The sequence below is a fragment of the Aquarana catesbeiana genome, linkage group LG05, assembly GCF_042186555.1.
Source record: "Aquarana catesbeiana isolate 2022-GZ linkage group LG05, ASM4218655v1, whole genome shotgun sequence".
NCBI lineage: Eukaryota > Metazoa > Chordata > Amphibia > Anura > Ranidae > Aquarana > Aquarana catesbeiana.
Window position 1 is genome coordinate 113,074,539 of NC_133328.1, and position 14,050 is coordinate 113,088,588.

The 14,050-nt window shown below is 41.2% G+C and overlaps 1 protein-coding gene across 2 annotated transcripts in view; it reads left to right on the forward strand.

Annotated features, from left to right (window-relative positions):
* Positions 1 to 14,050, forward strand: part of SNX13 (sorting nexin 13) — a 240,366-nt gene that overhangs the window by 211,974 nt on the left and 14,342 nt on the right. Inside the window, exons 23-24 of one of the 2 annotated variants that reach the window (XM_073630078.1) lie at positions 10,894 to 11,039; positions 11,222 to 11,290. In XM_073630078.1, the coding sequence (XP_073486179.1) occupies positions 10,894 to 11,039; positions 11,222 to 11,290 (215 nt within the window). Of the gene's footprint in view, positions 1 to 3,407; positions 3,656 to 10,893; positions 11,040 to 11,221; positions 11,291 to 14,050 lie in introns of those variants that run through there. The other variant, XM_073630079.1, reaches the window with a different exon arrangement.

A 14,050-nucleotide genomic window follows, 5' to 3' on the forward strand; every position in this document is an offset into this window, starting at 1 on the left:
ACTAATAACTGGGTAAACATCTCATGTAGTCACAGGCTATTGCACTTGTTGTTGAAATAAAAGTTCCATTACACATCACTGGTTTGGACTTGTGTTCCCCACACAACTTGGGAGCAAACAAAGACACACACCTACATTCTACACATTCAGTTAGACAAGATCCTAGAGATATTGCATGCATAGAAAGAATGTGTTACACAGACATTTGACAAGCTACCAAATTGCTGAGGACAGATCAAATAAAAGCGTAAGGCAGGCCATAGAGTATACAGTTCTCTTTCCTTGCACCATGGGTAGAAGGAAATAAAATTGCTCAAATTCCCCATCAACACAATCAGTATTGATGGGGAATCCCTCCTGCAGTGATATTGTGCTCTGCCGGCGGGATGCCTTTTCTGCCAGTAGAACACGATTAGTGTTGCCCACTATAGCCGGCGGCACTAAACGTTCGTGAAAAACCTGACAGGCTCGTTGTACACAACTCTATCAATAGATCAACTTGTGTACAACCAGTGTGCCCATACATGGATTGAAATTCAGCTGGCCCCTACTGATCAGTTGAATTTCAATCCATGTATGGCCAGTTTAAAGCTAGCTATAGATGGATCAAATTTTGTCTGGTTCAGCTGGGACTGGTTCAGTGTGGCTGGCCTTGTTTGACTTCTGTCAAGGTGGAAAACTTTTTAATCGGTTGCAGCCACAGGTCATAGTATTTTAAGAGGTCCAGGTCCTGCTGTCAAAATACAATGTCTCGGAGGGGAATTTCTTTATCCACTTTGCTTGTGTGAATGGAAGAATCTGTTTTTTTTTTTTTGTTTTGTTTTTTTTTCATTCAGCCCGCTGCCTGAATAAGAAAAAAAAATATCTGTGGCCAGCATTAATTGTAGACTTTTCACAGGAGTAAGTGGAGTAAATCGTATAGCAAGGCCTATATAGTTAGGATATAATTGGTTTAAAAAACTATGAAAACTAGGGTTACCACTTTTGTAAAACAGTGTACAAGTACCAATACTTTTTTCAAGTACTCGCCGATACCGATTAACGATTCTTTTTTTTTTTTAATGTCAGGTGACAGTGGCACTAATATGCAGCACTAATAGGTGGCACTGATGAGGCATGGACTGTGTCAGTAGTTTTGGGGGGGGCTTTGGTGAGATATCAGGGGTCTAAACAGACCCCTAACATCTCCCCTTTGAGACTGGGAAAGGGACAGATTCCCCAGTCCATTTCTCTGCAGCCGCGGAGACCGCCGCAGACAGCGACTCCTCTCCGTTCATAAACTGAAGCATGGTAAACACGATGCTCAGTTATGAATGGACAGAGTCAGTGACTCTGTCCATTCGGAAAAGGAAGGAGTCAGTAAATGACAGATATACCGGCTCTTTCCTCCGCTCTCCATCCTTACATAGTCACATAGTAGGTGAGGTTGAAAAAAGACACAGGTCCATCAAGTCCAACCTATGTGTGTGATTTTATGTCAGTATTACATTGTATATCCCTGTATATTGTGGTCGTTCAGGTGCTTATCCAAAAGTTTTTTGAAACGGGAGGGCGGGGGAGCACAGAGGGGGACCGGAGTAACACACAGGAAACCGGAGGAGCAAAGGGCGGAGGACACAGGGGAAACCAGAGGAGGACATGGAGGGGGACTGGACTGGAGCACACGGAGAGCATAGAGGAGGACATGGAGGGGGACCAGAGGAGGACCAGAGGAGGATACAGTGGACAGTCAGGGACGATCGGTGCAGCAGTGGGGGAGTTACAATCACCGAGCTCCCGGTGTGGTTCTCAATAAAGCAGCTGAAAGCCATGGGGGAGGAGAAAAAGCAGCTGTTGGATGTTTTATAAAAAGCCACACACGGAGATCGGTGATTGTAACTCCCCCATCACCGCATCGATCGTCCCTGACTGCCCAGGTATTAGGTCAAGCATCAGTACTCGTGCAAATGCTCGTTATTGGTACAGATACCAGTATCGGTCTCGGTGCAACCCTAATAAAAACCACACTAATAAGTGTACCTTCTCCATTATAGGGGTGTTTGAGGGGTACCGGTAGTACCTTTTTAGGTATAACAGTTCAAGAGTGATCACAGTATATGGCACTATCACCTGAATGCATCGGACCTACAGAAGGGCAACTGCTGATTTATTTTGGGCAATCTCTGTGGTCATTAATCAGTTTCTCTTGTACAGGAAAATTTTAATAATCATCACTTTCCATTGTTGTAAGTTAGACACCCCAGCTTGGAGCCTCCTTTTTTTAAGTGTGTGAGTGACCTGCTTTCTTGGAAATAAAATTAGTCATATGTGTGAAAAAAGGTCAAACCATCATTCTGCCTAAACTATAAGCAATGTAATTTGCTGCTTGTGTGGATTTGTCACCTTTGTACACCTTCCTACACGATGGTTCTCATGTCTTATAGGTTGTTGCAAAAAAAACATTTACCACAGTATGCAATGTCTCTTGGTGTAACGTCCACGCTTTCTGAGGTCACTGCTGTACATACACCGCTAATGCCCCGTACACACGGTCAGATTTTCCGACGGAAAATGTGTGATAGGACCTTGTTGTCGGAAATTCCGACCGTGTGTGGGCTCCATCACACATTTTCCATCGGAATTTCCGACACACAAAGTTTGAGAGCTTGCTATAAAATTTTCCGACAACAAAATCCGTTGTCGGAAATTCCGATCGTGTGTACACAAATCCGACGCACAAAGTGCCACGCATGCTCAGAATAAATAAAGAGATGAAAGCTATTGGCCACTGCCCCGTTTATAGTCCCGACGTATGTGTTTTACGTCACCGCGTTCAGAACGATCGGATTTTCCAACAACTTTGTGTGACCGTGTGTATACAAGACAAGTTTGAGCCAACATCCGTCGGAAAAAATCCTAGGATTTTGTTGTCGGAATGTCTGAACAAAGTCCGACCGTGTGTACGGGGCATAACACTCCACATTCAAATCTATGCAGTGTGATTGGCTACAGATTTTTACACCACATTCATGGTTTATTTATGCCGCCTGACCTGAATTATACATTTAATTTAAGTGTGGGGTACTGAATATTTGGGCGGCACAGTGGTGTAGTGTGTAGCACTCTCACCTAGCAGTAAAAAGGGTCACTGGTTCGAATACCAACCACGACAGTAACTGCCTGGAGTTTGCATATTCTCCCTGCGCCTGCGTGGGTACTCCGGTTTCTTCCCACACTCTAAAGACATGCTGGTAAGTTAATTGGCTTCTGTCTAAATTGGCCCCAGTATATGAATGTGAGTTAGGGACCTTAGATTGTAAGCTCCTTGAGGGTAGGGACTGATATGAATGTACATATATATTGATGGCGCTATATAAGTACCTTTTTAATACAAATAAAAATAAATTTCACACCTTGAAAAATTACAGTGCTTGCCTTCCAGCAGCTGAGGAGAATGGAGCAGCTCTTGATTGTTATAGAAGATGTGATAGTTTTCCCAGTATCTGAGAACACGCTATTTACCGCTCACAGAATAGGATCGGAAATCTTTTATCTTTGACTAGAACTTACAGCACAGAGATTATTGGTGATTATATGGATATTGGTCATCGTAATAAATCTGCACCTGTCCTGCACTGTGGATTTTTATATGTCACATCAAAGCATTCCATATTATCTTCCTGGACATCCGCACGCTGTTGTCACTTTGATAAATGCCTTTCTATTAAAGTCCTTTGAATTGCTTGTCACGGCTGTAAAGTGATCAGGTGCTTCATGCAGTTCTGCCAGTGTTTCTCATCTGTACATTAAGGTGTATTCGGAGCTGCATACTCTTGTAACATATTGTAAAAATTGCAGTTATGTTTTGGAGGATAGTTAGTGGGATTAAAATATTTTAAATGAAATAATTTGATAATACTGGATCCGCAGCATATTGTTGTACCATGTTAACCATTGACAAAAGTAGAAGTTTGAATTTAGGGTGACACCATTTCTTGGCGACCTAAATAAATTGTAATGCAAGCTTTATGTAATGTGCTAAGGAGGCTTGCATGCTTCAGAAGCTTGCACTGCAGTCTCTTTAGTTATCCAATAATTGGTATCAGCAAATAGTATTAATGCTCTTTCGGTTTCATTGGTGTAACTGCATAGCAAACCAACACATGCTAAAAAGATCATACTTGGAGAATATGGTGTTTTGGTCTCCTTATAAAGTCTGTAACATAGGGCTTAAAGGGCTATTACCATGGAAACCAATTCTACTTGAGCTTTCCCTTTCTTGTCGACACTAGAAAATTAAGACATATGTCTGGTTGTTTTAGGCAGTTGCTTGCTATTTCTCTACCAAAATTAAAGGAAACTGTAATGGTTATGGGTCATTTGTTTGGGTTGCCTCTTTGGCAAAGGATTCCGAGAACACAATTTTTTATTTTAATTATTTATGGACAAAAAGAAACAGAATAAAAGTAAGGGTGGTTTTACACTGCATGCTACATCTTTGATGCGCTTTCAGAAAATTCCCCAAAAATGCCCCATCTTATAGAAGTCTATGGGAAAGCGTAGGTACACTGCACCGCACCCGCGGGTGCAACATAGTAGTGTGGAAGCGCCCTTGCTGTTTGCCTCTCTCTGTCTGATTGGATCCTGAGACAGAGCAAGGGGGAAAAGACAGGATGCATAAGCGCTCCTTTTTTTTTTTTTTTTTTTTTATATGGATAAAGATGCACTTTTTGGTCTAATCAATAACCCAGGTATCAAATTATCGAGTGACTGTAAACAACTTATTGTTATATCCCTTGTAACATGGAAAGCTAGAATTCATCAGTGGATTTACCCAGAACCCACACACACACACACCACTTTCATAGCTAAATTATCTTATGTTTTCCACATGGAATGGGTGGAGGCCTCCATTAAGTAAAGACTTGCGGGTCCAAAATTTCTTCGAGGTTTGGGAATCCTTTATTTAAACGTTGCCCTTAGGTATTCAACAATCTCTATAGTGCAATGTTTCCGCCCAGTGGTACCAACCTAGATTATTAATCAATGCCCTTTGCATTGACGTCTTACTTCCAACTTAACCCGTAATATGTTTTGTAATATGTTGACTGAGACCTTCCCCATCATCCTCTACCTCTTAACTATTGGACTGACTGCCATCCATCCATGTACTTCTTACCATTCACCCCTGGACCCAGCGCTTCTAGTTCGTCACCAAGCTGTACTATCAAAATATATATTATTGTTCTCTTGGTTTATTGGCCAAATGTTGCTGCCCCTCTTATTGTCAGTTGTATTCTCCCAGTAATAAAAAAAAAAAAAACGTGGATAAAGATATTTATTTATGAAGGTGTTTAACCTATGAATGCGGCCCAACACAAAATCATAAACGTACCTAAAAAATGTTGATTTATTTATTTTTATTTTTTTAGAGGGGAAATTTTTTATAAAAATTTTATAAAAATTTTACAGTGTCTCTTTACTTGACTTTTATAAGTTTTAGCTTCCCAAAGAAAAATATCCCACTCTTCACAATCACACCCTTTTGCTGTCATCAGTTTTCGGCAGCACTTCTAGTGCCTTGAAAAAGTATTCATACCCCTTGACATTTTTCACTTTTTTCATGTTTCAACCAAAAACATAAATGTATTTTATTGGGATTTTATGTAATAGACCAACACAAAATGGCACATTCAGTGGGTAAAAACAATGGCGCTGCTGTAGCCAGACCAGTATTGAGCAGGGTGGATGTGAGGGATGAAAAGGGGGGTAAACGGTTAAAAAGATCAACATTTGGAGGGAAGAGGCTGCTCCCCTATATAGATCCAGAGTAAACCAAGTGTGTGAAAACAGAAAAAGCAGGGGGCTCCTCTATCTGAGCATGGAGTATTGGAAAAAGCTATTTGGTAGCGATGAATAAATATAGCACTCACATTTGATGGAGGAAATATTGGCTTGTCATCTGTGGAAGTCTTAAGATCTCTAGCAGAGATTGGCATAAAAGTGGCTCATGTTATGCAGAGATTAGCCGGGAAGCTGCTGGGTGGTGAGAAGGAAGAGCTGGAGAATGGAGAGGCCAGTGGCGTGGTGTACATCAGCGTCTGGGTGTCCTTGACTTGATTGACACTCTTCTGAAATGCAGAGTTCGGCAAGGAAGCCACTTTGTGTTGGTCTATCACATAAAATCTCAATAAAATACATTTAAGTTTTTGGTTGTAACATGACAAAATGTGGAAAATTTCACGGGGCATGAATACTTTTTCAAAGCACTGTATATTTGTAAGCAACTATTTTCAAGGATTAAGCACACAAAGGGCAAAATTAGAACCAAAATATATGATGAGCACCTTGAGAATTTGCTGAGAATTGCTACTATTCTCATTAAACCAGATATTGATGCGTTAGTTTAGCAAAAACCGTGTCAAGTTTTTATGGTGCCCTCTTTTACTTTTATAATTACACATATTACATAAAAATGTAGTTGTATTACTCAGATAAGTACATTATCTATATCAGGGATCATTAACTTGTCATCTGCCCACCTTTTTCTGTTCATCTGCTATCCTTATGTCACGTACACACGATCAGAAATTCGGCCAGCAAAAGACCAATGAGAGCTTTTGGTCGGAAAATGCGACCGTGTATGCTCCATCGGACTTTTGCTGGCCGAATTTTCGCCAGCAACAGATTGAGATCATGTTCTCAATTTTCCCGACGGAAAAAGTTTCTATTGGTAATTCCGTTTGTGTGTATGCAATTCCGACGCGCAAAAAACCATGCATGCTCAGAATCAAGTACGAGACGGAGCCGCTTAGTCTGGTAAAACGACCATTCGTAATGGAGATGGCACGTTCGTCACACTGCAAATTTTTAAATCTTTCAATGCAGTGCATTCTCTTCTTCTTTATAATGCTAGAAGAATGAAGTTGTTTTGCTGCTCATATTTACACAGACTTCTCACAAGCATATTTCTTTATTTCTCGTGATCTTCTGAATAATCTTTTTTGTTTTTAAAGCCAGATCTCCCTAATAATGTTTAATTTTTATAGTCATTTTTTATTTATTTTTTAATTAAGATCTCCTGGTTTTTTTTTTTTGTTTTTTTGTTTTTAATTATTTTATAGTGATCTCCATTTTTTTTTTTTTTTTTTTGTATGTCACGTTTCCACAACACCATTATTATCTTGTCTTTGTAAATCTCAATGAGGTTGGTTGGTGTCCCTTGTTAATTTGACATTGTATTTTTTAAATGTACCTACCTACTCAAAAAAAACTGTCCTTTTTGAAGTAAAACACATAGGCAAGTATTTCTGAAAACAAAATATCCATTTATTCTGGGTCATAACAAAATAAAGAGGAAGGCAACGCTGGAGAAACTGGTGAAGTTTGCAAAGCCTTTGTACTACAGGACAGACATCAATAATTTTACAGTCAAAATTGGTGTCCTGAGGAGTCCTTATAATAGTGAGCACAATCCGGTCCAGGACTACAAGAGATTAGGAACAGCAGCAGATGACATATCTGGCCCCAGGCTGTGGTCATACTACAGCCTGCATCTTTTGCCAGACCAGACTGAACCCAGGCCATCACTCTCTGATCTTCCTTTGACGCTTCCTTCCAAGCTATGGCTGTGGTGTTGGAGGTGTGGCAGGAGGTAGATGAGGAGGGCCATGGTTCAACTCACAAATGTGGCTTTGACTTTTGAGTTGGCCCCTCAAGCCCTTGTTTAGGGCTTGTAACATCACTTCCTCACATAAAAGGCATTGCCCCCCCCCCCCCCCCCATTTCCAGCATTTTGCAGGCTGTAATGTATCCAAAGTCCTCTTGAACACTGTGGGGGGTTCTGAGAGCCACAGTAGCCTTCATAAGTAAGACAATAGGCTGCCTCCTTCACGTTACTCCTCTTCCTGCCACTTTATGGTGGAAGGCGGAGGGGAGGGACCTGCGATTCTGGCAGGCTACTGGGCCCGGCCACCACCTGGCTGCCACTTTCCAAGGCCTGGCTGAGACTTTCCTGTGTATGAAAAAAGGGACAAAGTTTTAGTTTTTGGTTCATCAATCACACACAATTTTAAACTCATGACTGTTGCAAATTGAATGTTAATAAATAGAAAAGACTATCATTCTGACCCCAGCATTTTTCATTCTTTTCCCAATCATTTGTGGCCACTACTGTCTATTGATATGTAAACCACTTTGTGAAATCAGAAATTAGTGATCAAAATTAGCATATATTTAACATCATTAATTTGACAACCAGAAATATTTTGAAGATGCTATACCAGGCTCAAGCTGGGCTCCTCCACATGTTGCTGCCTGGAAGGCCCAGGTTGGACGTCAGAAGCCTCAGCTGGGGGGAAGGAAGTGTGGAAGGAAGACTGGAGAGTGCTGGCCTGGGTTCAGTCTGGCCTGCCAGAAAATGCAGTCTGTCATAGTACCACAGCCTGGGGACATAAATGTCATCTGCTGCAGCTCCTGATCTCAGGGAATCCTGGACCTTCTTGAGCTTCCTATTGTAAGTGCTCCTCATGCCACCAATTAGGGCCATCAAATAGGGCATGTCTGCCGTGGGGATCCCTGGCTTCACAAATTCCACCAATTGATCCAGCGCTGCCTTCCTCTTTGATTGTTATAATAGGGGTGGTTTACCTGCCACAGACAGGGCAGCTCCCTGTACATATCAATGAATATGGGCATAAAATCCTCGTCATTGAATAGATCAATTTTCTCTGCAAGACACAACACAAGACAAACCCTAATGTCAGGCAAAACTCTCCTAATCTTGACCCAATATAGGCCTCAATCTATAAGCAGTATAGGCCACTGATGCACCAACTTAAAATTGTACCTTTGTTATAACGATCGGCGCTTCCGCTACACCTTCCTCCGCTCACAGATCGTACGTATGACACACGCGGGTTATGCTTAATATACACTGCGCATGTGTGAAACTACGTCCGCCTTGCCCGCCCCTGACGTTTTTTCTAGAATATTCCCCGCCCCGTCTCTTTCGTCGCACTGGGAGAGGAACATGGTGGAGACCTAGCAGGTGCTTAATAGCACAAACTCTACGACGAGCACGTACCCACAACATGGCTTCAAAGCGGTCGGCTGGTCAGAACGAACTAAACAGAATGCACTGAAAAACAGCAAGGCCTGTGAAGAGTGAGATGAAAATTAGTAACGAGCGGACAAGAACGGACTGAAAAACAGATACGAACTGACTTCACGTACTGAAAACCAGATACAAACCCACAAGCACAAACTGAACAGCAGTAAAACGATCTGAAAAAGCAGGAGTCTGAAAAGCGCCAATCGTCTCTCACCAAACTTCTACCAACATGAGATTAGCAGAAGGAGCCCAAAGGGTGGCGCGCTTGCTATTGAACTTCCCTTTTTTAGACCCGTCGTACGTGTTGTACACCACAGTGTTCTGGATGGTCGGACTTTGGTGTGACCGTGTGTGTGCAAGACAAGCTTGAACGTAACCAGAAAGGTTAAAAGGTTGGACACCCCTGGGATAAAGAGTCAAACATGTAAAAACTATGCTATAGCTTTACGTTAACCAGAGTAAAAATATATAAAAATTATATATTTAAAATGTTCTGTTCTCTTTTAAAGCAGTGCTCACAGGATGTATAAACCCAAGAGCAAAAATTTAATATATGTAATATATTGCACCTTATCAGTCATTAGCCTGAAAAAAATAAAATAAATACAGCTACAACATTTAAGACCATTTTTGACAAGTACAGAAATAACCTGTCAACTTTGCCAGAAATGCAATGTCCTTGTTCCTTTCTGTAAGGAAGTCCAGCCTGCATGCCAACCATGGCTTCCTCCATGAATACAGTTGATTTTAAGTGTGTAAACCCACCCAGGGACAGGAAGGGTCTTATTTTTAAGATTACCAGGTGAAAATAAAGAGAAAAAAAAAGCCTGGGAAAAAAACGAGAAAAGTATGCCTGCATTTTTCATGCAACTGTCTAAATGCATTTAGGAAACGCCAAGTATGGGCAGGGCAAATGTGTTTAGAGATGCCCTATTGCCTACTCGATTAGGTTGATCCAAGGTCTAAAGGGGAGGTAAATATTTTTTTAAATGTAATGTCCCTTCTGTTTTACATTTATACGTTTTTATATTAAACATTTAAAGCGATATTAAACCCAAAAACAAAAATATTGCTGCCTACCAATACTTGTAGTGACTGCATTCATTTTCTTCTTGTCTTGGGGTGTATCCATTCTGGATGGTGGAGCAGTGAAGGTCCCTTTGGACAGCAGTATTTTCAGCCTGGAGAGAGGGGTAGTGTTAGATGCACTAGAAAATTTACATGAACTTGACTAACAGATTAAAGCTGAACTCCAGTAAGACTTTTTAAAGCGGAACTGAACACATCCATTTAACTGTTTCCCCAAAACCGCAAACACAGGTTGAAGGAAAGAAAATTGATTCATTTATGGCTTCCTTTCGTCACTAGCTGCACTTTCTTGGTTCTACTGGCTTCTGAGATTTGTCCTACTTCCAGAAGGCTTTTAGCAGATTGCAATGCACACCCTGGCACATAAAACTATATATTATATATTGGGCATTCCTAAATAGACAGCTATAAAACTTTTTAAGACACCAATCTCTTCCTATCATTTAATGTCTATGTTCAAGCACCTCACTCTCTGCCATTTTCTGTAATAGTGACTCTCCACAAAGGTTTGTGATGGTCACAAAATATAATTGGTTATGATATACAGTCCTATAAAAGACATGGCACACAATGTTCAGGTGTCCGGCTGTAAAAGAACATAAAGCACCGCTTTCCCATGTGCAGTTTGTCTTGTGCAGAAGATTGAGCGAATGGCATGTTTCACCATTGAGCGTTTAACAGAGATGTCATATAAATCTTTTTTTTTTTGTTAGGATGACGACAATATTCCGTTACGAGTGATGCTGTTACTCATGGATGAAGTCTTTGACCTGAAAGAAAGAAATCAGTGGTTAAGAAGACAGATTACCAGTCTCCTTCAACAGCTCATCAGGGCAACATATGGAGACACAATTAATCGGTAAATAGCTTTGTTTGAGTTTAATGTGTGTTCTGCCTCATCAGGCAGTTCACTAGACTTGTACAAGTTCCATGAAAAATACTCTTTTTATTATCGCTATAAAAATTTACCATGCTTTACACAGCTGTTTATGGTAAAGCAACCTATGCAGCTGATTTTTCTTTTTTTTTTCTTTGCCTCAGAAAAATTGTTGATCACGTGGAGTCCATGACATCTCCTGATCAAGTAGCAGATTATGTGAAGCATTTCAGGTAAATTACAAGAAAAATAAATGACAACTGTAGTTGCGGAATGTGTGAGAAAATGCTATTCTGTAATCCTTACTCTAGCTTGACTAATTTCAAAGACGGTTATGTTACAAAACAATCTAGGTGCTCAGAACATTATTCTACTGAGATCTGCTTCCAGTGCATTGATTAGTGGAACTCATGCAAATGCACTGCTACTATTTACCCATTCATAATGTGCCTCGTAATGATTTATGGTAAATATATAGAGTTGTGCTAAATTATAGAGAGCAATTAAAAAAAAAAAAACGCAATAATTAAGACGAATGTCCACAAGTGATGTGACGAGAAATCTTTTTTTTCCAAAGGTTGATACTCTTGTTGTGCATCTCCACCATCCAACACTATAGAAAGTGATCTGTGCCTCAATGTCTGCTTACCAGCTCCAAATGACCTCTCGCTACAAGAGGTTGTTTGTGCTGGTAGCTATAGCCCAGCCAAGGCCTTTAACGGTTCCCGGATCTCTCCTGTACTTAGTGAACTCAAAATGAATGTAGTAATGCGCTTAAATAGAATAATCATTCGCTCAGCTCCGGGGTTGGTAGCTCATGATGTGACGTCATCCTTGCCCTTCCGAGTGCACCCGAGACTACCACTAACGCTGGGAGTCACCAGCGCGGCCAGAACCATTGGCATTCCTCCTTGTGGCATGAGCTACCAACCCCGGAGCTGAGCGTATGATTATTCTAATCAAACACATTACTACATTCATTTTGAGTTCACTAAGGACAGGAGAGCTCTGGGAACCGTTAAAGGCCTTGGCTGGGCTATAGCCACAAGCGTAAAAGACCTCTTGTAGTGAGAGATCAATTGGCGCTGGTAAGCAGACATTTCTGCCTTTGGTGGTGGCATTGAGGCACAGATCACTTTCAATGGTGTTGAATGTGGTGGAGATGCATATCAAGAGTATCAACACTTGGAAATTAGATTTATTGTCGAATCACTTGTGGACATTCATCTTAATTATTGTTTTTTTGGGGGTTTTTAATTGTTTTTTTTATAATTTAACGCAACTCTATATATTTACCAACTTTCGAACTGTACATATGTCTTGCAGGAGGATTGTTCCTTATAGTGTTTAAGTCCTTGATTTAGCACAGTTTTTACGCCATTTTTCGTAGTGATATATCGCCAACAGCTTGTGAAAACCTAACAATCGCTACTATACCATTGGGCCAAAAGTATGTAGACACCACTCCAAATTACTGAGTGCAGGTGCTTCCACTGAAGACCACTGTTAAAGCAGTATTATACCCAAAATAAATAAAAACACACTCTAGTCTTCAATATATATTTACCTATCATTACCTATGTCTGCAGTGGCAACGATCTGCAGGCTCAGGTACCTTCTGCAGTTTTGCCACCATACTGTACATGTTTTATCTATTTTAGAAAAAAAAAGAGCACAAGCCAAGTCTATAACTTACTCAGCATGGCCTGGGTGGTGTGCAGAACCAAGCTGCAGCACTTTACTCTGACATTACTGGTAAAAACTCCTGCCTTAGGGGGGTGTTTACTCGTGACGTCAGGGCGATGCGCTACAGCTTGGTCCAACCTCTGCCCAGGTCATGGAGAGCCAAAAAAGAGTGCAGTGGTCATGTGACCTGAAAAACAGAAAAGAAATAGGTATTTAGGAGCTTTTACTTATATTGACATTTCCTATACTAGGCTGAAGCAAGATCATTTGGGTTTATAGTCACTTTAATGCTACAGCATTTTTAGGCCTGGGTTCACTTGTGTGTAAAGGCACATTACCCTAAAGCGGTTGTAATGGCTGAAGGTTTTTTACCTTCATGCATAGATAAAAAACCTTCAGTATGCAGCCCCCCTTATAGCTATTGGCTTCTGCTACTGTCAATCACAGCCAGTGAGGAGGGAACAGGGCCAGGGCTGAGCCGTGCTCTGTCTTATGCCGTGCTCTGTCTGACACACAGGGCATGGCTCAGGAGTGAGCACTCAGCAAGGGGGAGAAGTCAGGAGCGCCGGCGGGTTACCCAAGAAGAGGAGGATCGGAGCTGCTCTGTGCAAAACCACTGCACAGAGCAGGTAAGTCTGAAACGTTTGTTATTTTGTAAAAAATAAAATTTTTACCTTTTCAGTATCATTTTAAGACAGCGCAATAATTTTAGTGAATGTTCTGAATTTGTGCGCTTCCACCCTTGTGGCAGCAGTTTGTTTGGGGAAGGCTCTTTTCTGTTCTAGGATGACTGTGCCCCTCCAGTGCATAAAGACACTTTTGGGTTGATTTACTAAACCTGGAGAGTGTAGATGTGTATGGTAGCCAATCAGCATCTAATTGGCCTGTGCGGCCCCCTGACCTCAACACTATGCAACATCTTTGGGTTGAATTGTAACACCAACTGTGATCCAGGTCTTATCAGTAGCTGAACTCACACATTCTCTTTGACTGAATGTGGAGGCTGTTAGTGACACAAAAGCGGGATGTGGAAATGCAGCATGCAGAACTTCAGATGTTTAAAATGCACCTGTACTTTGTCCATGTAAAACAAAGCAACCGTTGGAGAAAAAGTAGATGTCTGTGTCAAGCCATGGCTTAGCTGTTGCATCCAGCTTTTGACCTTCTGCTCTACAGTGGCACAGCTGACCACCATCAGCTCAGTACTCTATATAACAAGAGGCACTTAGAGCAGAATTTGACAGAGACAGCATTTTCCAAGTAAGTGGCAAATTTCTGAACTAGTTTTAATGCTGAACTTACTCTGT